The sequence below is a fragment of the Mauremys reevesii genome, linkage group 10 (assembly GCF_016161935.1).
Source record: "Mauremys reevesii isolate NIE-2019 linkage group 10, ASM1616193v1, whole genome shotgun sequence".
NCBI lineage: Eukaryota > Metazoa > Chordata > Testudines > Geoemydidae > Mauremys > Mauremys reevesii.
Genome location: NC_052632.1, coordinates 82,944,802 through 82,970,223, shown reverse-complemented (window position 1 = coordinate 82,970,223; position 25,422 = coordinate 82,944,802). Strand labels below are relative to the sequence as shown.

General features: G+C 45.8%; 1 protein-coding gene across 3 annotated transcripts in view; it reads right to left on the bottom strand.

Annotated features, from left to right (window-relative positions):
• Positions 1-3,878: 3,878 nt before the first annotated feature.
• Positions 3,879-25,422, bottom strand: part of PRKCB (protein kinase C beta) — a 244,127-nt gene continuing 222,583 nt past the window's right edge. For 2 of the 3 annotated variants that reach the window (XM_039490075.1, XM_039490077.1), the window contains one exon: positions 15,515-17,412. In XM_039490075.1, the coding sequence (XP_039346009.1) occupies positions 17,254-17,412 (159 nt within the window). In that variant the 3' untranslated portion in view covers positions 15,515-17,253. Of the gene's footprint in view, positions 9,788-15,514; positions 17,413-25,422 lie in introns of those variants that run through there. The other variant, XM_039490076.1, reaches the window with a different exon arrangement.

The window sequence follows — 25,422 nt, the reverse complement described above, 5'->3', positions numbered from 1 at the left end:
AAAGATTACGGCCAAAGAGTTCTGGCTATGTTTGATGCATACCGTATACCCCTGAGAAATGTGGTTTATGAAAGAGCATGTTTCCACTAGAGAATTCAAGAACCGGGGAGGAAATGTTGAATGTTTTATAAGAGCTCTGGATACACTGGCTGAAAACTGATTTTGGGAATGCAAAACATGGAAATATCAGAGATAGGTTGGTTAGTGGGCTAACAGATGAAAACCTTTCAGAAGAGCTACAACTGAAGAGTGATTTAACCCTAGCCACAGCTATTCAAATAGCAAAGCAGTCTGAACTGGTGAAACAGCAAAACCAAGAGAAAGTTAACATACTTGAAAGCTTGAAACTAGTTTAGAAACTGTAAAAAGACAGTTGAACGTTAAAAGTCATTCTAATAAAACCCCTGAGGCAAGGAAAGAAAACTCTCAGGCAAAGAGGAAAAAATTCCAGCCTACACAAGGTGTGGAAAAAGTCATATCCCAAGAGAGGATGTACGCCCAGCCAGAGGCACATGGTGTAATAAATGCATGAAATATGGGCATGCTCACTGGTGAATAATTTGTATCAAATGAAGACAGCATGTGAAGAAAGGAGGAACTCAAGTGCAGCCTTTCCAAACTCTTCTAACTTCCCTCCCACTGAGGGGGGAAGAGAGGCCTTGCGGCAGGTATCCAAAGTGATTATTGGTTGGCTTAGGTGCATATTCTGAGGGACTGAAATTCATCCCTATGCAGAGGGCCTGCTGACAGCCAACACACACCTTGAGTCCTAATTTAGCCCAGAGAGGATGGGTGCAGGTATCCCCACTGCTCAGAGGGCTGACCTAGGGTTGAAGTGGTGCATCAGCAGCCTGCTGCAGAGATTGAATTTCACCGCCTCTTGTATCCCTCCTGGTTCTGTCGCATGCTGGTTCCTGCTTGCAGCCATACATGTGCATGGATACAGCTAGGTAAAAGGTTTGAAAAGCAGCTCAGCACCAGTCTGGGCATTGCTGGGAAGCAGGGCTGCACTGCCACTTTCCTTTCATTGCCTCTTGTTCTACAGGTGCAAAATAAAACCCAGCCCCAGTCCCTGCCCCTCCTTGTTCCTGTTTGTTTGGGGAACAGCTCCCTGGAGGCTTCATGGGCACATGCATCATTAGGGGAAGGGAATTGTACTGAAACAGCTGTCGTATGAACTGAAGGGAAATTCACTCGAATAAGTTACAGCCTTAATTGATGCAGGCATGCTACAGCCCGTGCTAGGGGGTGATGTACAGCTGTCCAAGCTCCTGGGGACAGAAAAGAAAGCTGGCCTTGTGCTTCAGACACTGGGCTGAGATCTGGGTTCAGGCCCTGGCTCTCTCCCAAGGTCACCCAAGGAGTCTGTGGAAGATTCATGTGGTGCCTCATACCCCACCTGTAAATAATACTCCTTCGGTTCTTCCATGCTTTCGCTGGTTACACTGCAAGCTGTTTGGGGCAGGGATTGTCTCTGTGTCTGTGCAGCATCAGGTACAATGGGGTCTGGATCTGATTTGAGAGGGGTCTAGGTCTAATGGTCATATCAATACCTCTACCTCTTGGGTTTTTAAAACAATGAGATACAATGTCAGGCTTTTCTCTAACAGCCAGGAGGCTCTGGGGTGTATTTTATGGGGCTGTGATTACAGGTGTCTGGGAGTGGGAGGCACTTGGCACTCCACGATGCCCTAGAGGCCAGTATAAACCAAACCCTTCTCCTAGCTGATTGTTTAATTAAGCCAGCAATGGGACGTGGAGCTGAGCAGGACAACGACAATGGAACCAGCACACATGCTCAGCCCTGGGTTGGAGCTGTGTGAGCCGGTGCCGGGGGCAGCAGCCTCTGCTGTTCTGCTCACAGGCCACACAAGCAAAGCAAGCCCTGTGGCTTCAGCGAACATTGCCCTCCCAAGAGTCTGTCCCCCAGCCGCTCGCTTGGGATGGCCCTTCTGAGTCAGGTGTTTGCAGGAAGAAGGACCAGTGCTGCTGCCTCCAGTGAGCACAGGTGGAGAATGCAGGACCAGCTGCTAGAGACCCAGAGAGGCCCCCTCACTAATGGGGTTTCCCTCAGCCCCAGCTTAACAGAGCTGAGCAGGAGACGGAGCGTTTGCCTCACTCCTGCCGGCCCACAAAGATCCCAAGTAGCCACATGACACTCCTCTGAACAGGGGGTGGGAGAGACAGGCTGCGGGGAGGTCTCTGCTCTGCTGGTATGTGCATGAATCAGTCCCTTTGCACGCACAGGCTGAGGTTCCTGTGGCTAATGTCATGTGCCAGGCCCAGGCTGAGCCAGCTGGAGGCCAGCATTGCATCTAGTCAGCCAGGCTGAATGTCTCCCTAGCTACGGGCATGTCCACACTGCAGAGGAAACCCCGTGGCACTGAGTCTCAGAGCCCAGGCCCATTGGCTGGGGCTCGGGCTGCAAGGCTAAGCACAGCCGCATAGCGGCTCCCCCTCGGGCTGGAGCCTGGGCTCCGAAACCCAGCGAGGGGGGTGGGTCTCTGAGCTGGGCTCCAAGCCCCCCCCCACGCTGGGGTTTTGAGCCCAGGCTCCAGCCCAAGTGGGACTGTCCACGTTGCTATTTTTAGCCCTGCAGCCCAAGTCAATGGACCTGGGCCTGAGACTTGATGCTGCAGGTTTTTCTTTGCAGTGTAGATGTGCCCTGTAGGTTCCTACATGGCCCCAGTCACTGCAGGGTCTGAGCACCTAATGTGCCTAAGTCCCTTGATCCTCCGGATGCCCCTGTGCAGGGCCGCGTGACTAGGAATGAACATCCCTAGAGGCTTGAGCTGTTCATTAACTCAACTCACCTAGGAATGAGCTCAAGTTACAATCAAAGACCCTTGTCTATACAGACCTTACAGCAAACACTCGGGCTTCCAAAGTGGGGGCACGTCTGCTTTTAACAACAGAAGAGAATGACCCAGCCCAGGCATTCCTAGTCCCCTGAATTCTACCCCTCACCCCTTTGTTTAGTATATTTGTACAAGGTGTTTGTCCAGCGCCTACCTCAAGAGGGTCCTTGGGGCTGTGGTCATACAAAGAACATTGGCCTTTCGCTACCCATAACAGCAGCACCTTGGGAAGCCATGGCTTTGGCGATACATAGTAGCCCAGCATAAAACAGGCTAAACGTTCATAGGCTACCAAAGAGAATTTACTGGGAGACCTAAAGAGTGTGCTGGAGCTGAAGCTGCCAGGAGATTAACTCATTAACTTGCTGTGTGCCCGTTCCAGTTAAAGAATCGTCTCTTTCATACATTAGGTGGCCAAGTGATGAGATGCTGCATCTGAAAACAGCTTTTATAATCCTCTAAGCAACATAAAAACAGAAGACAGGCCAGCGTGAAATTCACCAGCCCTGGCCCCTTGCAAACTCACAAAAACTGCTGCATGGGCTCCATGAAAGGAAGAACGACTCTCAAAATGCAGCAGGTTGGAACAACTCCTTGACCCCACATCTGACTTAACCACCTGCTAGAGAGCATCATCACAATTAATAAACAACAGCTAGCTCTTCTATAGCACTTGCAAGGGGTTAGACCTACCTCCAGGCTGCGAGATCACTGGTTTCCAGGCAAGAGTCTATTTGTTAGAAACCCAGCAATCTGGATATTTGTTCTTTACAGAAATCACCTAGATCATTTCAGTGTTATCTGTGCAATAAGATTCAACTCTGATACACAGGAGTTAGATCTCAGCAGGACAGTGGCCTCATCCAACTATCCAATTAGCATACCCCCAGTGACAACAGCTGATTTTCCATAGATTCCTGCAAAACAACCCCCAATGGGTCCTCCATAAGCAAAGGAAACCAAGCCACACAGATTTCTTTAAAATTAGATATTTTATTTATTTGTTTCATACATGCAGCAAATAGAATAAAGGTTATATGTCCATCTAAAAGTAGGTATTTAGGAGAATCCTTTGACAAACACACAGCAGGTATTACATGGTGTAGAAAACTTGTCAAATACTTGCAGGTGAAATTAAATTCAAACACAAACTGATTAACAAAGGCAGTTTTCAATTTTGTGGTTGGTTGTTTTAATTGCCACTTGGAACCTGATCCTAAAAAGAACCAACTTGGAATTGTGAGGACATTTCCATGCATGGAGCATGTTGCTTGGGGTTTCTCCCACCAATTACAAGCTCAAGGGCACAACTGCTACTGCAGAAGCAGAGAAGCTGCAGCATTTGTTTGCTTGAGGTAATTCTAGAAGCTTAAACAACATGAGCCCAGTCATTTGCACGGTATCTATCCTGCTAAAAGCCATTATCACATTGATCCCGTTTCCACCGGAGTTCCTGGGCTCAACATGCTCATCAGGGAATATTTACGGCCCAGGATAGAGGACTCTGGAGATCTGTTGTTGGCGGCCCATATCCCGACTGGGGTGACGGGCATGAATGATGATGATGATGACACCCCCTTTGAGATCTCATCCCTGGCTACGAATCTGGTGACACACAAAGCTGCATTGGTTTAAAGATGGAATTTAAATTCGATTGAGTTAAACCTGTGCAAAAGGCTGTGTGGATGCTCTAAGAGTGGCTTCTAACGAATGAGCTTAAATGGATTAGGAACAGGTGTAACGTAAACCAAAAGGTGCTACACTTACACCCAGTACCCTGGTGTAACTTTAAAAAACAATTTGGGTTAGATCGGTGGCATTTCTGTGTGCAGACAAGGCTGAGCTCTGAAGCTAAGGAAGTGGAAGGGGCTTGGTTTAGGTGGCAGATTAAGGCCCTCACAGAGTGCTCAGTTCTCCTCTGCATGGTGCTGTACGTATACGTTTACACCTGTGTGCTGTGGGTAAGCACCATTTCTGAGCCGGCAGTATTCACATCTAAATTGCACAGGTGTAAAGGATGATGCAAAAGGCATGTGCAAGGGAGAATCATGCCCTGTGTGTCTGGTGATACAAATCACTTTGTAAAAATCCACACCTGGTTGCAATCTGTGGTGGCGCATGGACTCGAACCCTGGTCTCTCCAGTGAGCACCAGGGGTAACCCCTGCACCATTTTCCTATCAGAGGAGCTTTGCATATGGCAGGGAGATGGGGGATCTCAGTCTGCCCCCAGGGCTGTACGTTCGCTGTGAGGCCATGTACTGGGGCGGGGGTGATCAGAGAGAGGAAATGAGAATCCTGATGTAAAACGCTCCTCCACCTGACTCAGTCCCCTTGAGATCATGGAGGGTCCTGGCCATAAACCCGTATCTCATGGGGAGAGACTGAGCCCAACAGAGGGAAAAGTTTGGTGGGATGGGAGGGTCTTAACCTGGATTTTGGTGCCAGGTCCTTTTTTGTCTTTTTAAAACAGATTGTCCCTGTGCCTAAGCCAGGCACATTACAACAAAACCAAACAAACATTGGCACAAATAGCAGAGGGGGAAGCAGCATGTTTATGGCTAGCGCTAACTGCCCCGCACATCAGCAGTATACGCACAACACTGGAAACTCCTGCAGCAAAACACAGGCATGCTTGAAACCCGCTCACTGACATGCCTACTATTGGCATCAATCCAACATGCCACCGATCAGAGCAGGGCTCCCGAGCCCAGTTGAGATTCTACACTTACAAATCAAAGTGAATTAAATCCTGAACATCCCGATTTCTCCCCTCGAGTGAGAGACTCGGGACCCTGGCCTCTTGGAAGCAAACCCACTGCAGTGGCAGTTTAAACGAGACAAATGTTAAAAAGCAGAGAGAGGCGGTTTTACTTCTCCGCTGTTTTTCTAAAAACAAACTAAATAGCATCAGGGCTGGTGAAATCTTTGCTCTGATGTAAATATGAACGTTGGGAAATGAAGCTTGAAAAAGCAAAGCAGCTTCACCTCTGCCTTTGCCACTAGCCTATGAGCCCTGCCTCAACAGCTGCTGTACCTGAGCTCAATCTGCATATGTTCTACTTTGCATCCAACTACCCAACAACCCCAGGGAGACACCCGCTAAACACAATGCTGAATGCATGACCTGCTCAAGGCTCCATTTTGGGACAGTTCTGGGTAATGCCTCTTAGGGGCCTGATTTACACAGACGCTGACCCATGGGCCATAGACCAACATAAGGGGCAAACAGAAAATAGCGAAACCACCTGAGTTCCCTGGATGCCCCTGTGCCCGCGATGTTCAAGGGGACGGATTCCATGCATAGGCAGAGGAGTGAGGGCTCACCTCCTTTACAGTAATCTTGGGGTTCAGAAGGACATCAGCCTTTGAGCACAGGAGCAGCTCACCCAACAGTCTGCTCAGCCTGGCTGCCAGCTTTAGACACGTCTCTCTCGGAGCACTTCCTGCTCCCCGTCCAGAAGCAGCGATGACACAGCACTCTCTCTAAAGAGGGCAGTGCACCCAATCCTGACATCACCAGGCTGCCTCCTGGAGAGCCACAGGAGGTAAATTACCCTGGGGTAAATCAGGGGTGGCACCAATGAAATCACCAGTGTAAATCCAGTGAGAGACCAGAATCAGGCTCTCTGATCATCATGGTGACACTTAATTCAGCCCTGCCTCTGCTAGACTGTTCTACATATGAAATCTAACCCTCTGACGTCTACACTAGAAAGGCAGCAGTGGCCCAGGTGTGCTGCTGTAGCACAGTTAGTCGTGTAGACACTTACAGAGGTGGAAGGGGATCTTCCTTCACTATAGTAAATTCCCCTGGAGAATTATTCCTCTGGCTGAGTGACCTGTCAGGAGCTCCCTGCTCTCCAGTGTGGAGTCCTCCTCTTTTTTAGTCTCAGGCTCATGGGACTCCCCTTTGAGCATCCCTGCCATCATATTTCTAGACTCTTCTCTTTCCACGCCTCCCTCCAGCCTGCACTCTTGGTCTCTGACGGAGCCATGCCAACGTGCATTCCAGGGGGGGCGGCCTGTCCAGCTGTCATTTTTACACAGTGTTATTCAGACCGCAGCACACACGAGTACTGGCAGGGCTTGTCTGAAGTCTCTCGGTGGTTAAGATCCTCCCAAAGTGCTGGTTCTTTTTCCATCTTCCATAAAGCTTCAGTCAGCAAACTGCAGCAAGCAGAGTCAAGCATGTCAAGGCTTGTCACTTTGTCCTTCCATGGCAGCATCCTTACAAATCTGCGTGTCAGCTGCTGGGCAGATTTTTCCATTTCACATGTGTCCATAAAACAGTCTGAAAACAAACCTTGGAAAAAAATCTTTGGGCAGTGGCAGGACAGGCAGCGCCTGGATGAACAAACGCAAAGGCCTGGTCCTGCAGACCACGAAGCGGATGAGTAGCTTTATGCATGGACTTCACTGGACTCTGGATCAGGCCTTGCCTAAGGGGGGGTCAAGGACTGGGAGCTTAGGTGCTGGTCTTGCAGTCACTGATACATGTGCTTAGCTTTACCCGTGTGCGCAATCCCAGACTACTCCCATGAGCACAGTTAAGCCCATGTGTAACTGTTTGTAGGATGGAGGATGGAGGAAGTTCTTGTGGTAGAAGGTGACTATGTTCTTTAGCTTTTAAGCAAATCTCACTCCATGCAGAATTGTCACTCAAACATACAGAAATATCTAAAACAAAAGCCCCTTCTCTAGGCTGCATGTAAAAAAATTGCATATGGTAAAGTTACCATGGTACCTTCCTTGCCATAAAGTAAATCACGATATTCCATGATCAAACAGGATGCAGCAGGGTATTAAAATTTTAAAATACAAGAGAGACAAATTAAAAAACATTCACCATTTAAGTAATACTAAATTTGTAGCAATATATTTGACAGTTACAGTAACACACTTGCTTCAAGTCAGCTGTGATCTGCAGAAGAAACTAAGGAATCTTCTGCAATATATGGTGGAGTTATGAGAACTCTCATCATAAATTCAAACCAAATCTTCCCTGGTCGTGGCATGATGCAAAGTTCCCCATGTACCTCCTAACTGATCTGGCACAATTTGCAGTTTTAATTTTTTTTTTTTAAATTTTGCCTCCTCAAATACAGATCATTGCATGCTCAAGGAGACCAAGAATACACCATGCTCCAAAGAAGGAGCACGTCTGGCCTCCATTAAATTCAGGAATGGAACAGAGTAATCCAAGGTTGTTTGGACACTTCATGGCCCATGGATGAGCTAAAAACATTTTTTCCTAGTGTTTAGCAGCTTTTTTCCCTTAAATCCTTTTTAAAAAAATATTCAAAAGGCAAAGTTTGAGGTTTATAAAAGACCTACAAACCACTATTTTCTCTATAGGATTCCATATAACTCATAAGATTTCCACCTCTACTTTTCACTATATTCATGAATAAATGTGTATTTACATTAAAATTGGTACTGTTTAAAAACAAAAAATTATTGGAAACCAACCCAACTCGCATACAGCGAGACAAGACTAACAATCAGTGTTTCCAAATGTACACACTTAATTCTTGTATTTGTGCCTAAAGAAAGAGTAAGAATAGCTAGCCAGATGAAGGACTAGCAGTTGACCTCGTCTGGCTTTGCTCTTCCATATGGCACCTTGCTACATGCATCTTGTAATTATTTATTAAAAATATCAGCTGGAATATTTTTGTAAAATTTAGAATTTCTAAAATGATACATCTGGTCCTGGGTTACTAAATAAAACCTTGAAAACAGAACTTTGGAGTAAAACTATGTAAACCGGGGCATGTGGAAAATTAATTACCGGTACATTGCGCATCTAGATAATAGCAAAGGGTGTATACTATAAAAAAGTTACCTTTAGAAATAGCCCTCAATAGTGCCCTCTCCTAATGGGCATATTTTCAGTTGCTAAACTGTAAACTGAGCTTGCAAATGTGTGTGTTTTGGTAGAATATTAATATCCTTTACAGAGCTGTTAACTTTCAACAGTGTCTGTGAAAAAAACAAGAGAAAGATTTATAAGAGTGTTGTCATAGTATATCAAAACTGCAAACTGTTCCAGATGTTTAAAAAAAATCCCACCTTTTACTTAGGAAAAACACGTGTTCTGATTTCCTAGAACTGGAATAAAATTCATTTTGTAGTGTTATGCCTGAGTAATAGGAACAAAATGATTATTGTATTGAAATGCACACTTTTACAGTAGGCTAAAGAGGAAGACAGCTTCACTGAGCCAGTTTGACTGTATATACAATGCATTAAAAATAAAATATGTCTATACGCAGACTTCTTCACACTGATCAGATTTCACTTCCAATTCTTGAAAAAAAGGCGCTTCTAAGACAACTTCACAGTCATTGCAAGCTGCAGCACAACAGTTTAAAACAACAACCATGCTTAGCATTCCAAGGAAACAATTTTTGAATAATTAAAAGTTTACCAGAATCTCAGTATCTGATTTTAAAAATTACAAAGACTGTAGCAATTTGGTATTTAGAGACAATATTCAGACCTGTTTAAAAATTCTATTGGTTACCATTATTGGTAGTGTCTAGAAGTATTACCTCTTGCTGTTACCTCACAAACTAAATATTTCCAGATGTAGGAACCACGCTAGCAAGTGACACATACATATAAAGGCCTCCTAAAATAAGTTATCTCCACATTTCGAATAAGGGTATGAATACATGTATGCACCGTTAATCCCGGAAGACTAGTGTTGATATTTACAAGGCGATCTGAAGGTTTAGATTGCAAGCACAAGAGGTGGCATTTGCATCTTGTCTAAACATTAATGACAAATTCTGGATTAGTATAGGAGAATCCAGCAAACTCAGTCTGATCCAAGTTCATGATGAAGAGTTTGTCAGTAGGTGTGAGTTCCACAGGCTGCCTGGTGAACTCTTTGTCGAAGTTGGAAGTGTCTCGTTTGTCTTTCTGTCAAATGGAAAGCACAAAATTAAACACAATCAAAAGGGAGAGAAAAATACAAGAGAAATCCCAGCAAGGTGGATGTCTAATACCGTATGCATGTTCAGAGCGATCGATGCTGCCCGTTCTTTAGGATTTGTACATGGTATGTACACATATATTCTTAAATTATTTTTTTTTAAAAGAAAATTACACATTAGATTAGGTACACTACATTCAAATACTCAGCAGTAGCCTTTATACACATCAATGCAATTGGGTACAGTGTGCAAAAACAGGAAAGCGTTTATCTAACACTTCAAAATACCCAGCAAAAGTTGTAGTGACATGATGACAGCACAGTACGGTACAGAAGGGACATGACATTCACAACTGGAGAATTCTCCCCTCACCCACCAATCCGGCAGCTTTAAAAAAGAAAACTAACAGAACAGTTTCTCAACATGCAAAACTTTCACTGGAAACACTGATTTGTTATCTACAGTAAGAGTGTCCCGGAGAAAGCAACAAGCCACAGTATTGGAAGTAAACAATTTACTATGATTTCAGCATACACACAAAACTCATCAGCCATAAAAGTTTGGTGGTAGCAGATAATTCCCCCCTTTTTCTGTTAGTAGTCTGACATTTTTAGTTGAGCTGCTGTATCATCTTGATTTCCATATTGTGTTATCTATTTAATTTGAGATGAGTATATGATTTTCTCCAGGGTCACATATAAAATATACAGTGGGTCCAAAAACCTGGTGTAAAAATAAAATTACATAGATGCAACCTTTTCTAAATCCAGATCTTCACAGAAATATAGACTGTACAATTAGACCAAAGCAAAAAGAATTATCGTCTCAGTTAGGCTGACATTCTATTAGCATGCAAGACCCAATTCGTTACACAAAAAGATCTATGCAGTTTTTGATACTCATTTATGTCATAGATCTTGCCTGTGTAAACTAAGATACATGCTGGCTGTAATGCATTAAGAAAGCTTGGCTAGTGTATGAACCCGGTAGCAGCAAAAACACAATAGAAGCACCAGAAATACCTCATCAGTAAAGAAATATCCAGCGGGGAACTTGTATAGTTACTAAAGATGGCAGATGTTGCAGTGTGTAAATAACAGCATAGTTCCGATGCTGAGGAAACCTACGAGAATTCTATGTGATGACTGAAACAGGATGCAGGCAGGTGACCTACCACAGCTATTCCATGCAATAGAGTAATAATATTTAGGTCTTACATAGCACTTTTCATCAGTATAAAAGTATGTGATCAAGGGAATGGGGGCATTTAATCATTCACAGAGCTCACCCGGGTGTTTGTAAGGTGCTCATCACATGGTGTCTAAGCAAAGAGGATCAGTAAGTGCTAGATCCTAGCAGTAAGTTCCAACTTTAGTTCAGGGCCCTGATTTCAAGCTGTCCCGGGCCATCCTATCAGTTTACGCGGGGATGTGTGTGTTACCCAGGGTGCACTACCTCCCCTTCAGACAGACACTGGGCTGCTACTGCAAACCTCAGCCCGGTGTGGTTGCAAGCTCCCATAGGAACAGGAGCCTGCACAGCAGAAGGGGGGTCCAGCATAGACCCATTGCAGTGCAGAGTGCGGGGGCTGGGATACAAGCTAGGTCTGAAGTGGCAGGAGCCTGGGCGATGCATATTGGGGATTGGGAGGCACTGCTGGAGAGAGACATACCCTTTGTTTCCCCCCTAATTCAATGGGCTCCCTTCACTGCTGTGCTAGGCTGTGAGAGTTAGTTTAGCAGCACCCAGAGGACTCTGGGTGGAAGCAGGTGTCATTGCAGGTAACTGTGCGTCTCGTGGATCCTGTCGGTCACTTTGTATTTTTGAAAGCCGAGAACTGGCCTTCTGAAGTCCTGTTTTAGACGGGGTCTCCCTGTTTTAATAGACGTCTGCAGTGCCCACGCTCTCCGTTCTAACACACCGCCTTTTCTGCAGCTCCGGTTTATTATCCTGTCAGCCAGTGCCAAAGGGGTAGCCATTGCTTTGCACGGTGCTCCTTGGGGGCCGCAATTCCATGGCTGGGGAAGCAGAACCTCATTCACACATTGGAGAAGCCGTGTCACTTTGTGACTGAATAGCTCACGCTCCGACAGCTACCTGGCCTGAATGAAAACGCACTGACCTGGCTGTACCCTGAAGGCTCCGCTCTCAGCCAGGCATGGCCATTCACCTTCAGATTGTCTTTACTGATGAAGTATCAGGAAGGCTTTATATTGCATCTTGGCAACACACTTTAGTTCTGCTGGGCTCAGAGGCGATGAGGTGTAAAGGAGGCCCCTGGCCAGCATGGGAACCAGACACCAGCCCTCCCCTGCAATCCCTTCTCAGAGAGCAGCGGGTTGCTGCGTTTCCAGAGGAAGCCTCTTGCTGCTGCTTAGGACAGGAGCACCACATCACAATCACACTCCCCAGCCACTTGCAAGTGAGTCAGCCCAGAGCAATCTCCCTGGTCAGAGTGGGTGGGGGCCAGGGTTTTGTGGAAAACGCCTGCCCCTCAGTGGGCCCTGTGCCTGAACTCAGCCACCTCTTTTACTTCAGGTCGGCACGGACACATCCCGCTAGTCCCTTATTGGGAAGGCACCGTTTTCTCCTAGGATATTAATCGCCGACAATGCCGGCGACTGTGATGCGGCTGGCTTAGGAGGCGGCTCTGTTGGTCACCTCAGCCTGCGACAAGGAAGTGTTCAGCGCGCGATGTCACCAAGGGCGCAGCAGCCGGCTGGCCGGAAGAGACCAGCCTGTCCATGGGGCGTTCCCTCCAACTGACCAGGCTCTGTACAACACGCGGCTCCCTGCAGCTGGGTTGCCCCAGGGAGGCCTAGACCGTCTCAAGGGGAGACAGCAGCCGCCGCACTCACAGGCCTGGGGGAGAACGAGATGAGGTTAAAAGCCGCAAAGAGGAGGGAGGGAGGGGAGCCAAGGGGCGAATGTGGCATGGAGTGAGGGGCCAGTGGGGCTTGTGGGTGAGGGAAGCTGGAGAGAGAGGCAAGAAATCCGGGCTCTCACGGCGAAGACAGTGACCGTGCGCTTGGTTGCCACTCAAAGCAAGCAGATGCCCCGTCCCTCCCCCACCCTTGAAGTGACCAGATGCCCTGTCTCACTGACCTGTGTCAGCCCCCACAGCCCAGAGTCTGGCTCACTAACATTGGTCAGCTGGGAGCTGAGAGAAGCGGGAGGCTGGGGGTAATTGCTTCCCTCCTCACCTCACCCCCACCCCTGCCCAGAAAAGGTGAGGGGGAGGGGTGCAGGGCATGGATAACGGGGTGGGGGGGGAGACGGAGAAGGAGGGGCCAGTTTGAGATGCAGGGAGTCAGTCTGACAAAGAGGAGACGTGAATGCAGTTGCACCAGGGAGCCGAGCGGGGTGTTACCCACCCCACCCCAGGGCATGGCCAGAAGGACCCTGTTCCTCTCGTGCTGATGAGCCGGGCTCCACTTCCACTTGATGAGCAAGGGGGCAGGTGGCCCAAGGGGCCAGACCCTCACTCCTCGCCTGTGAAACTGGGAAGGTGAAAGGGTCCAATGGGGGTAACTGCTAGGGATGCCAACCCTCCAGGGTTGTCCTGGAGTCTCCAGGAATTAAAGATTAATCCAGGAATACATCCAATCACAATTGGCAACTCTAGTAACTGCTCAGACTGGCCCAGCTCTGCTGTCTTAGATCTCCACGTGCAGAGAGAAGGGCTGGGAGCAGCGAGGTTACTGACAGGTTCCAAAAGGCCATATGGGAAGACGCACAGGGGCCCTCCCAGGCTGTCGTTCTATCAGACAAGGGATGGTGCTTGCTGAAAGCACAGCTTGGAGGGAGATCCGTAAAGAGAAACAACGGCATGTGTAGGCAAAAGACACAGCGACACCTGCCACAAGTGCCCATTCAAGGGGGTCAGGAATGTTGGTCGCTTGATAGCAGAGAACTGGTGGTAAAGCTGGAGCACAACTGTCTCTCTCCATCCCTTTGGAGCCGTCTCTCCTGTACGGATCTCACCAGCTAGATATTTTACGGCAGCTTCCCCTTCACCCCTTGCACTTTTCCACTGGCTTGGGAGAGAAATCCATAGAGAGAAGCCTCAGCTGGTGAGAGCAGCAAAGTGGTTTCTGCTTTAGTGATGAGCAAAACTATTATAACTTCTTTCTTCTCACTGTGAATTTCTCTCTCAAGATGTGTGTGCGCACGCACATGATAGTTAGGCCTCTGCCGAGGAAGGAAGTTACTTGTTTGTGGAGGGAGCAGGGAGAGAGATACAGGGGCGTACAAGTGGGAGGTACTGGAATGAATTAGGAAAGGGAAATTGAGGCTGTCTTGGGAAAAGCTTCCTGACAGTGGGATGCAGAAGGCTGTGGAATCACCTGGCTAAGGGAGGGCAGGGAGCCCCATTGCTTGGGATGCGTAAAACTTGGCTAGCCAGAGCAAGGCGGACCGAATCCTGCCTCGACCTCTGCGAGATGTGCTGGGTTGCAGGTTTTTTGCATTTCTGAATGTGTGTAGGAGACGCTGCACATCTCAAGGGTGAAGCGGGAGCTGTCAGATGCAAATCTGTCCAGCTTCACTTTGAATTCTGGTGAAGGAGGGGCCTATTTAGCCTCCTGTGTGTATTCAAATGTGAATTTCTAATGCCCAGGCTGTTTCTGTACTCCGCTGCTGCTGGGACCGTGCATTCCACATGCAGAGTCTTGCACAGAGGCCTGTTTATACATGGGCAACTGCCTCCTAAAAGAAAATCACTCCCCCCACTGCGTCTCCCTTAATATTAGAGGGGCAGGCACAATTTCTTCAGCAGTCATTTCCAGCGCCTGTCCATGCCCCTTGCTTATAGCCTGGAAGAGTTCCACACTGAGCAGCATCCCCTGTGATGTGGGCTGGAACAGAGGAAGGAGGCTAGCAGGTAGCCCCTGCTGCATTTGGTACTTTATTTGGCACCCTGAGAATAATCCTACAGAGCTCAAACGCTCCTATAATGCAGCAGAAGCGGAATTCCAGAGGAAGCAAAGGAAGTTTGTATGCATTTGGGAGAATGAGATTAGCAGATGCCTGTGATCTCTCTTTAGCTAAAAACCTACCAATTGCTTTGAACAAGGGCTCCCTTGAGAGTTCACACATGCAGTAATGAGTCACCGGCTCACCATGCACTGTCTGATAGAGATAGTTTCGCTTAAAATTTCTGGAAGCTTCAAAGCCTCATCCTGTAATCATTACTTACTGTTAAAGTCATTTAAAGCGCTAACCCAGAGGGTGTCAAGGGTTTCTTGAGCTCTCACTAGAGAAAGAATGAATTGTACCTGGATTTCAGAACACGAAAGCCCCCCTCTTCAATCAGCAGTTGATATCTTGGATTTTACTCCTTCTCATAAGAACTAAGGGGTCACCAAACGAAATTAGTAGGCAGCAGGTTTAAAACAAACAAAGGAAGTATTTCTTCACACAACGCACAGTCAACCTGTGGAACTTTTTGCCAGAGGATGTTGTGAAGGCCAAGACTATAACAGGGTTCAAAAAAGAACTAGATAAATTCATGGAGGATGGGTCCATCAATGGCTATTAGCCAGGATGGGCAGGAATGGGGTCCCTAGCCTCTGTTTATCAGAAGCTGGGAATGGGCGACAGGGGATGGATCACTTGATGATTCCCTGTTCTGTTCACTCCCTCCGGGGTACCTGGCACTGGCCACTGTCAGCAGACAGGACACTGGGCTGGATGGACCTTTGGTCTGACCCAGTGTGGCTGCTCTAATGAGGGGTGGGAGGACGGGCATTGTTCTATCCATACTGCAGAGATTGATGGTGGTGCCACCAAAGGATGCCAGTTGATAGCTTCACGCATTGTCTTGAAGGACACACTCTACAGGAGTGAAAGGGGTAATTCAGCTCAGACCTATGGCCACACCCTGGGCAGTGACACTGGGGGTGGTACAAAAGTGGAGGAGACGGTATTGTGATGTGGGCTACTGCCTGCTGTCGCCTTACAGCAGACCTGGAAACTTGGGGGTATCCCAGGTTGGACTCAAACACGGTCAGCAATCAGAGATGATGTGCATGTAACATTCTGATTCCCAAAGCCACTCCATCCCGACTGAGACTCAGTCTCATGGTTTCTGGCATCTCAGAGTGCAGGACTGTGTTGAAATTCATCGTTCACAAATAAATGCAGGGTTTTTTTTTGACATATTGTTTCTTATTTTTTATTTTATAATCAGTATTGGAAAAAGATTGGCACATTACAGCTCAAAGCAGCTTGATTCAAAGTGACAGCCCACAAACATCTGGCAGAATGGTACAAAAGGAAGTGATACGATTGTCATTGTTTCACGAGAAACATCTTTCCTGAAGCTTTTTTTTTTCCCCTCCTTTTTTCGGATTCTAGGAACACAAACTTAGACTATTTAAATATCCAGCAACATTCTTTAAGGTAGGAATATTAGTGAAAACAAAATTCTTTACAGGCTTCATCAGATTTCACAATACTGCTAGACTTTAAATATCAGCTCATTTTCATTAATACCATTTTTGACACATTTAAAGCGCATGTAACAAACTGAATTAATCATTTTGGCATTTGAAAAAAACCCAAAGAAAAAAAAGGTTTGATATGAAATAATGTAAAAACCATGTCATGTATGGTGTTTACTAGGGTGACCATAGATTTGAAAGCATTTACAAGGGTTCTTTCAAACTTTCCTTTTGTAGCTGGATGATACACTTTCTTTTAATAAAAAAAAGGCTACTAAGAAACTGCACAATCAGGAGAAATCTGTGTGAACAATAGATTTGGTTCCCCCAGTTATTTATTACTGCTATCAGGGAGTGCTGTGACTGATGAAAATTTAAAAAAAAAAAAGGCAAGAGATTTTGCAGTGTTTTTAAATAAACAAGGACCCAGGGTTGCATGTCAGAAAATAAGTCCCATGTCCAATCTCTTGAGAAACTATTTGCCTTTTTGTGGGGGAGGGATTGGGGGGGGGGGGCTCAAGATTAATTAGAAGCCTGCAAAGTTCAGTGTTCCACACTTAATTCCCAGGTAAAATTTTAATGAAAACCACTTGCTTTGCCACTAACAGACTGAAATGACAGCAGCTATTTTCACGTGATTACATTAAAGGGCTAGATAAGTGAAAGAACAGGAAAGTAAGGCAAATACTTCGATTTCTCCCAATTGTCATGGCCTGTAATTGGAGAGCTGTTAGACACTCATTTAATGATCTGTCGGTCAATGTACTGATATCATTAGCTAGGAGTAAAATTTGATTAAAACATAATTAAATTGCAGTACTTTTCACACAACAGTTGTCATTCAGAGAGGTCCCAAATTATGTGAAGACACTTCTGGCTTTGAAACATGGTCACTCTAGTATCGTTACAAAAGAAAAACCATGAATGCAACTTTTGCAATGAAGAATGTCACCACAACAGCCGTTGGGACTGGGTGATAAAGATGCAGGAATGAGATCTACATAGCTACTTAGCTCTTGACTTCAGGTTTTAAAAATTCAGAGTTAACAAAGGAAAATCCTTCGAATTCTGATTGGTCAATGTTCCTGATGACTTCCTGGTCAGGTGGAGTTAAGACGGGTGGATGGCGAGTGAAAAATCGGTCGAAGTTTTCCGCATTCCGTCCACACTATGAGAGGGAAAAAAAGAACTCGTGGTGGGTGGAGAAAACAAAACAAACTGGATGCGGTCTGCAGCAATCCCCTCCCATTCACACCTTGCAGAGCAGATTATTTCAATGAGGAAAATGAGAGAAAAGAAAAGAAGATGCAAAATACTTATGAGTTTTGTTAATTGCAAGGCTATGTTTTCTCATGGAGTAGCCAGAGACTGATAAACTATCAGGCTGTAGCATGGCTAGTAATTGCAGGAGCGGAATGAGATGGCAGTGCAATTACTTGCTGAGCTTTTCCCAGTCGCATGCAGTCATACTGTACCTGTTTGAGCGCTGCTGCTTAGCACTAGGCAGCTTCCGTTATCTTATACCAATACACACCTCATCCTTCCCCTCCATCGCCTGGGAACTAGAAGGTTTTGTCATGAACCAACAGTTTAGATAGTTCCACTTGTCCACGTTTAAGCAGCGACACCTCAGCTTCCGCAGCTCTCAGACTAGGTAACCGCTACGGGCTGAATGCCTCACACGGACAAGGCCGTTGTGCCACTGGAGAGATTTACAGTATTGTCCCCCCCAGCACACCTGTCAGACACCTCATGCTCCCACACACATGCCAAATGCTGCTTGGATTAGACTTTCTTCCAGCAAAACCAACCTGTGTCAGCACCGCATGCAAGGAGATCACTGGCGGAACAGTCCTTGCATCCCACACTGCACCACTCGCTCCTGCATGGAGGTCTGGGAAACGGTGCAGGTCCTGCAAGTGTGCATCTCTTAGCGAGAACTGCTTTGGAACATGCATAGCACGAGGGAAAGGTGTGCTGCCTTATGACCCACAGGGAAACTGCTCCATTGAATTGATCTGGAGGGATGGGGAGAAGGTCCCCTTTATAATACAGCTGCCAAAAGAGGTAGCTTCTAAAAGTATTTCAGGCCTCCTCTAGGAGAATGGGGAAGGGTCACCCTGAGAGAAGTGCAACCACTCCCCACGCTGGGGTGCAAAGGCTCCTCCTTTCTCCAGGACAACAAACAGCTCCTGGGCGTTGTCACATGAGCAGGCATCCTAGGGGGGCTTGGTCTAGTGGTCCCAGCCCAGGGCTGGGAGTCAGGGAGTCACAAGTGTTAATCCTGGTTGTTACACTGACCCCTTGTGTGACCTCAGAAAAATGATACTCTGACTCTGCTTCCTTACCTGTGAAATAGGGATAATATTCACATGGCGGGAGGGAGCGAGAGGAGGGGGCTTAGTAAATATGACACTATTCATCTCCAGCGCTCTTGGCTCACTAGGCGCTAAGTACTTCCTCATCCTGCCTCCCCAGATGCCACGACTCCTGAGAGCCCATGCAAGCAGGTGTGTTACCAAGGGGAGGAAAGACCATGAAAGGAAAGGGAACAGGGTTAACAACTAAACCCAGCCCATCCCCTCCAGCGCTCAAAGTATGTGCCATGTCTGACAAAGGGGCTGTGTTCCCCGGGTGGGCTGTCCTGGGCTGGCCACTAGACACCACCATAAACTGAGCTACACACACACAGCTTCACCTTCACTTTCCTTTAAAAAGTTTGCATTTGTTAAGTGCTCCCTGGTGTTTCCACAGGACTGGTCCTCTTCCAAACGCTCTGCATTCTCCGTAATCCCCCTGCTCCCCATGGTGCATGAGGCAGAGAAATAAGGATAGTTTCCCCATTTGTGAAATGGAGAGTGAGTCAGAGAGGATAAGAGACCTATCCAAGGCCACAAGGGAGTCAGTGTCAGAGCCAGGATTAGAACCTAAGAGGTTCCAGGTTTCTCATATTGTGCAGAAATGCGCCACTGCTATACCTTCCTGATAGGTTCACTGGAGGTGACACTATAAAATAGCCAGCATGATGGTCCTCTGAATAGTAATTCCAGGGGCCAGAACCTCATTTGATGTCAACTGACACCAGCTGAGAATTCGACCACAGGGGTTTTACATTTTCTGTATGGAACAAAGGGATGGAAGTGAGAGAAACCTGTCAAGTGCTTCACTTCACTTTGAATGTAAAAGGAAGTATGTAAAGAACTCCTGTAACCTTGGATACTGCTACAGAGAACTGTTAGATGGCTACTAGGTTATAACAGAAGCTCAGAAGACTTATCATTGGTCTATTATTAGGAAGTGACGCAGTTACAGACTGCTTGACTATACCTACCACATGCATATCATACCCTATGTGAACTGGAATTCATGGCTTTACTTTAATGGTTAGTGAGCTGTATTTCTTATCAAAACTACCACACACGTACGACACTCCTGGCTCTACTCCCTCTGGCACTGGAGATGCAGGAGCCAGGACCTATCTGCCTCCTTATCTCTCCTCCCTAATACACACCTCAAAAGAGCACATATGCTTTACATGCTGGGACTTCCCCAAATGAACTATCATTTGCTGAAAAAACAGATTTGCATTTTCAATAAATGTAATGTCGGTCTAAAAATATTAAACAGCAAAGCCGATACCTGTGAACTGTTCAAAATTCTCCACTTTTGTTCACTGATGAGGTTAAAAAAAAGACAATGCTAACATCAGCCCGCTCGCTAATGCATAGCCTCCTTGGCATATTTTATGTTCTTACAGCCACCAGGTCAGCCACAATTATTCCTCAAACCACTGGACAGTTCAGTGAATAACGTTAAATGCTAGCCACATAAGACGATGTTAAATACTAGCCACAGCCATGCAAAGCCTGTTTGCTCATCTTCAGAATGTATTCCTCAGCCATAACGTAGCCCTTTCCCATTGGGCAGATCAGTGTCTCAGTTCAGCCAATCACTTAAGCCCCTGCTTAAACTTAAAAATGAGTTTAAGCTCATCCTATTCAGCAAAGCACTGAAGCATCTGATTCATAGATTTTAAAACCAGAACGGACCATTATGATTATCTAATCTGATCTCCTTCACAAACACGGCCACAGAACTTCACCCACCCATTTCTGCACGAAGCCTATAATTTAGGTCTGAACTAGAGCATATTTGTTTTAGAAAGTATCAGAGGGGGAGCCGTGTTAGTCTGGATCTGTAAAAGCAGCAGAGTCTCCTCTGGCACCTTATAAACTAACAGACGTTTTGGAGCATGAGCATCTGACGAAGTGGGTATTCACCCACGAAAGCTCATGCTCCAATACGTCTGTTAGTCTGTAAGGTGCCACAGGACTCTTTGCTGCTTGTTTTAGAAAGACAGCCAGTCCTGATGTAAAGGCTTCAAGTGATGGAGAACCCACCATAGCTCTAGGTAAGTTTTTTTTCAATGGTTAGTTACCTTCAATGTAAAAGTTTACACCTTATTTCTAGCCTGACTTTGTCCATCTTCAGCTTCCACCCAATGGATTTCATTACGCCCTCTTCTGCTAGATTAAACAGCTGCCCATGATCAGAAAAGTTCTTCCCCAGTATAGATACTTAGAGACTGAGATCATGTGCTTAAGTGATTTTCTGAATTAGGGCCCAAATGTGCTCAGACCCCTCAAGATTTTTCCTGTCTCTTTTCCCCCTGGTATTCTAGCCAGATGAAAGGCAAGTAACCTTCCCCCCTCCGTCACAGGACCACGCCTCCCTGAAATATCTGGCTAGCAGCACTCCTAGTTCTGTATTTCGACCAGACGTGTTAACCTTTTAGCACTTGGGCGGGACAAGTCACCTCATTTTCACTATGGAAACGATGAGTTAGTCAGTGGCAAAACAAGAGGAACGGTTGGTTCTTAAATAGCTGAGGCCAAGTCTACGATAGCCTCTACAGCAGTAGGGCTGTAGTGCTGTTGTGTGGATCCTTCCTACACAGAAGGAAGGGATTTTTCTGCCAGGTAGTTAATCCTCCTCTTTGAGAGGCGGAAACTAGGCCAACAGAAGAATTCTTCCATCGACCGAGCCACATCCACACCGTGGGTTAAGTCAACCTAACTACGGTACTCACGGCGTGATATTTTTCATAGCCCTGAGCAAGGGAGCCAGAGCAATCTAATTTTTAAAGTGTAGACCAGGCCTCAGTTTAGCAGCAGTTAGAAGCTGGTCTTTGAACAACACGGTATTATCCATAAAAATGCCTGAGTCTTTCAAGATCAAGGCAGACAAAGAAGTTATGTGAGTTACAAAGATATTAAGCAATCCAAAGTGTAGATCTAGTTCACTGCAATTCTCATCATTTATATTGTGGGGGGGGGGCATCAAATGAGACAGGGGAAATGCAGGCCCTACACTGAGAAGCACAGTGTCTAGGACAAACACTGAGTGAGGGGAAGAGTTACAAATGTACGAACCAAGTAATCAGAGTGATAGGCAGGTGGCCAGTTAGATGCTCTTTATACAGATAAACTGGGTAATTTCTCCACCCCCACAGACCAATTTCCAGCCTCCGTTCTGATATCCTCACACTCTTCCCTCCCAAAATTCCTCTCAGCAGAGAGAAATCGATTCTACGGGTCCCATGATGCAAAGCATCTTAGGGAACAAAGGCTGAGAACACCAGAAGGGAACCCTCCATTCGCAGGGTAAGTGGCTGCTTTTTACTGAAGCAGAAAACACTGAAATTCTGTTTGCTCTCTTGGCCACCCTCCGCAATCAAATCATCTCCCAAGTTGGTTCAATAAGACTGTTTCCAACCTGTCATCTCTGCTAAGACTCAGAACAATCTTAAAAGGCAGCCAAGCTATAGACTTTGGAAAGAGAAGGTTGCAACAAAAGCCCTGATGGCACCTTAGCTTAGTGGCACTACTGGGGGCTGTTAAGAGGATGCTCCTTATTGCCAAATGATTCAGGGAGCAGAAGATAACCTAAAGACACATGCCCTCCCTCACTCGGCATGATAGCTCGAAATGTCATAGATGTCTAGAAATTAAGATGAAACAGCCTGATTGTCTCATGCTGATCTGACAACCCACAAAAATATAAAATTTGAACGATATCCATCAAGACTTCCAGTTTCTTTGGCAAGAGCTGGTAGCTATCCCAAGCCATGCAACGAAACACCAGACCTGGACTCTTACAAAAGATATTTTAGATGTTGGACACACTGGTGTCAGCAGAGAAAATATTTTCCTTTCCACTAGCTGGCTGCCTGAAAGCCATCAGATTAGCATAAAAAATAGAAAATAAATTCACAAAAATGAAGTTGCCAGTTGCGCAAACCCTGGAGGCTCAAGAAAATGTGGAGATATGGGCTTTTCTAGGCCACGTTGTCACTAGCTTTTCCCCTTAGTAACAAGATAAAACCGACTATTGGGAAAGTAACTGAAAAAGGTTATCAGAATTGTAACATGCAGCATATCAAGAGCTACCTGCTAATAAGCAGCTCACTTGCAGATTCCATCCACTCCCATATATATTTAAAGCTTTGCAGTGCTTTGAAAATATACCTGTCACTGGCCATTAGCTTCACAAGTTCTTGGTGGAGAGACGTTAGGTAGCTCATTTGAAACATTTGGGGGCACTAGGCCTGAACTTGCTTTGAAGGGATGTGCTGCATGTTTTTTTAAACACTTAGTATCAGTTACTTTAGGATTAATTGGGCAAGGTTTTAATGTTTGTGAAGTTCTTTCAGATCCTGGGATGAAAAGTTCTACAGGGAAACAAAGTATTATTTTAATGTTTGTATTTCATCATGCTAACCAAAATAGCTACAGAATCCTGCATCAACAAGTCATAACTCCTGCCATAATATCGGAAGGGCCTTTACAGTAAGAATATTTGAAAAGTTGTTCAGACACTATGAATTTATTTTCCAGATTTGTGATTAGGTGATTTTGTTCCTGAAGTTTGTAAAAATGTAAGGAAATTGCCTGGCTAATAGCTCAAAGTCACATAACTACAATTTTGGGGGAAAGGGACGGAGGTTGTGTCATGGCAAAATAAATGCCCTAACCAAAAGAGAGTTGGAAAATGACCCAATGTGAACTGCTTACAATCCAAAACGCAAAGGTTGAGGGCTATAACCAGGGATCCATGTTGTGCTGTTAAGATAGTGATTGTTGAAATGACCTTGAAGAGCTGCTGTGCTGCATATTTTAGATCAGAGCCATCAGCCATGCCTCCAGGGTTCTTGTTCTTCATGGATCCTAATTCAACTTTCATCCTTGTATGAATGAGATGTGACAATTGCTCCTTCTTTCTTTAAAGGTTACGGAGACATTTATCAGCAAACCTGCTATCCCAACCCCCAGTACCTTAGAGCCCTCATGCACCATATCCTGCCATTTCACTAATTAATACAGCAGGCAGCTGTGCATGATAATGCAAACACAAGGCCAATTCCTTTCCAAACAGATTGACAAGTAACATTTTCACAGGTTTTTCTTTTGAAGGATGATATACCCATATTCCATTGGATAAGTGATACGGAGAAGAATTCACATTGCTGTCGGCTGTAACAGATGCTCTTTACATCAGCACCGAGTTTTACTGCTTCCAAAACTGAGCTCCTCTTTAAGAGGAGAAAAACATCCCATAGTAATTTTTCTATTTAACAAAAGCCACCTGGGGAAAGCAATCCACCCCAGTTTAGTACTCTCTGAACAAACAAGCAGGACTCCATCCTGAACTGAGAAAGTGGGAATCTATTTTACACAAATCCTCAAAGTATCCTGTCTAATATTTATAGCCACTGCAGAATGGCCTTTTTATTTTGTTTGTTTTTTTAACAGCTGCAGAAATAAAACTGTCAGTTTAGAAGATAGCCTTCTTGTTTTACCAATATCTCGCTTGATTTCCAATAGAGACAACAAAGACATAAAATATTTCCCCATTGATCCTGGGGATGCAATGAAAAACCACAAAGCTGACTCTGGCTATTTTCACTGTTATGACAAACATCTTCCCCTATTCCTGAAGTTCAGCTCAGGTGGTGCGTTGGACACACCCTCAAATTCTCATTGTTACAGCTTGTGAGCACCTAATCATAATGGGGGAGATTTTCAAATGGCACCTAACCTAACTCTCACTTTTCACAAAGCAATCGCTCTGCATCTGACTTATCAGTCTTCATCTTCAAAGGAAACCTGCACCACGCATTCAGAAGAGGAGCCAGGGAACTTGCATTCATAACTTTGCTAGACACTAAAAATCACGGTCTTAATAAAAACATTTATGGATTTATGGCTTATTACAACAATCTGTACCCCACGAGTGCCCCTTTTTCTCCTATAACTATAGGGTGTTAATGGGCCAGAATGGTCCCTGAGAACCAGACATGACAAACCCACAGAAATTGGGCTTGTTTTTGGCTTAATTGGCTTGTGAGTTGCTTGTTGGCTAGTTTTTGGCTTTTAGCTAGTTGGTTGTTGGCTTGTAGCTTGTTGCTTTTTTTTTTTTGGATCGGCTCCCGGCAAGCAGGGGCCAGGATGAGAGAGTCGGGGGTGCACAGCGGGCCCACCCCAGTCCCAGACTGCACACCGGGGGATCTAGTCACAGAGTATGGGGTTCTTAGGGATTGGCTTGTTTTGAAATGGGATTACCGGTAGTTGGATTTTTGGCTTATTGTGAAAGTTGGGGTGCTTATGTTCCACGTGAAAGTTGGCAACTGTGGTGCTAACTTCTTATGCTAAACTATCTGTATTTAGCTGTGACGCTCTACGTACCTTTCCCAGATCCGAGGAAGGGCTCTGTGCAGCTTGAAAGCTGATCCAACAAAAGCTATTAACTCACCCACCTTGTCTCCCACGAGCAGTGTGCCTGATTCTGCTACACTCATTCCCTCTGCGGCAGACCCTCAGCGCACGGTTGATTTCAATGGAGCTAGGACCTATTACAACAGCAATGGATTTGCCCCATTGAGTAGTATTTTGTTCAGGGGGCACTAGCACTGAAAGCATTGGGTCTGCTCCACCGGAGTCAGAGTGCTGTGAAAAGGGACCAGAGTTTTCAAGTATTTTCCTTCTAGCAAGGTTTTCTGGAATGCTAGGAGGAGAGGTTTAAAAAGAGGGCACTTCATCACCTTATAACATATTGCCTTATTCCATCACCTACACATTGACACAAATTATACAGAATGAAAATAAAAACAGGCAGGTAA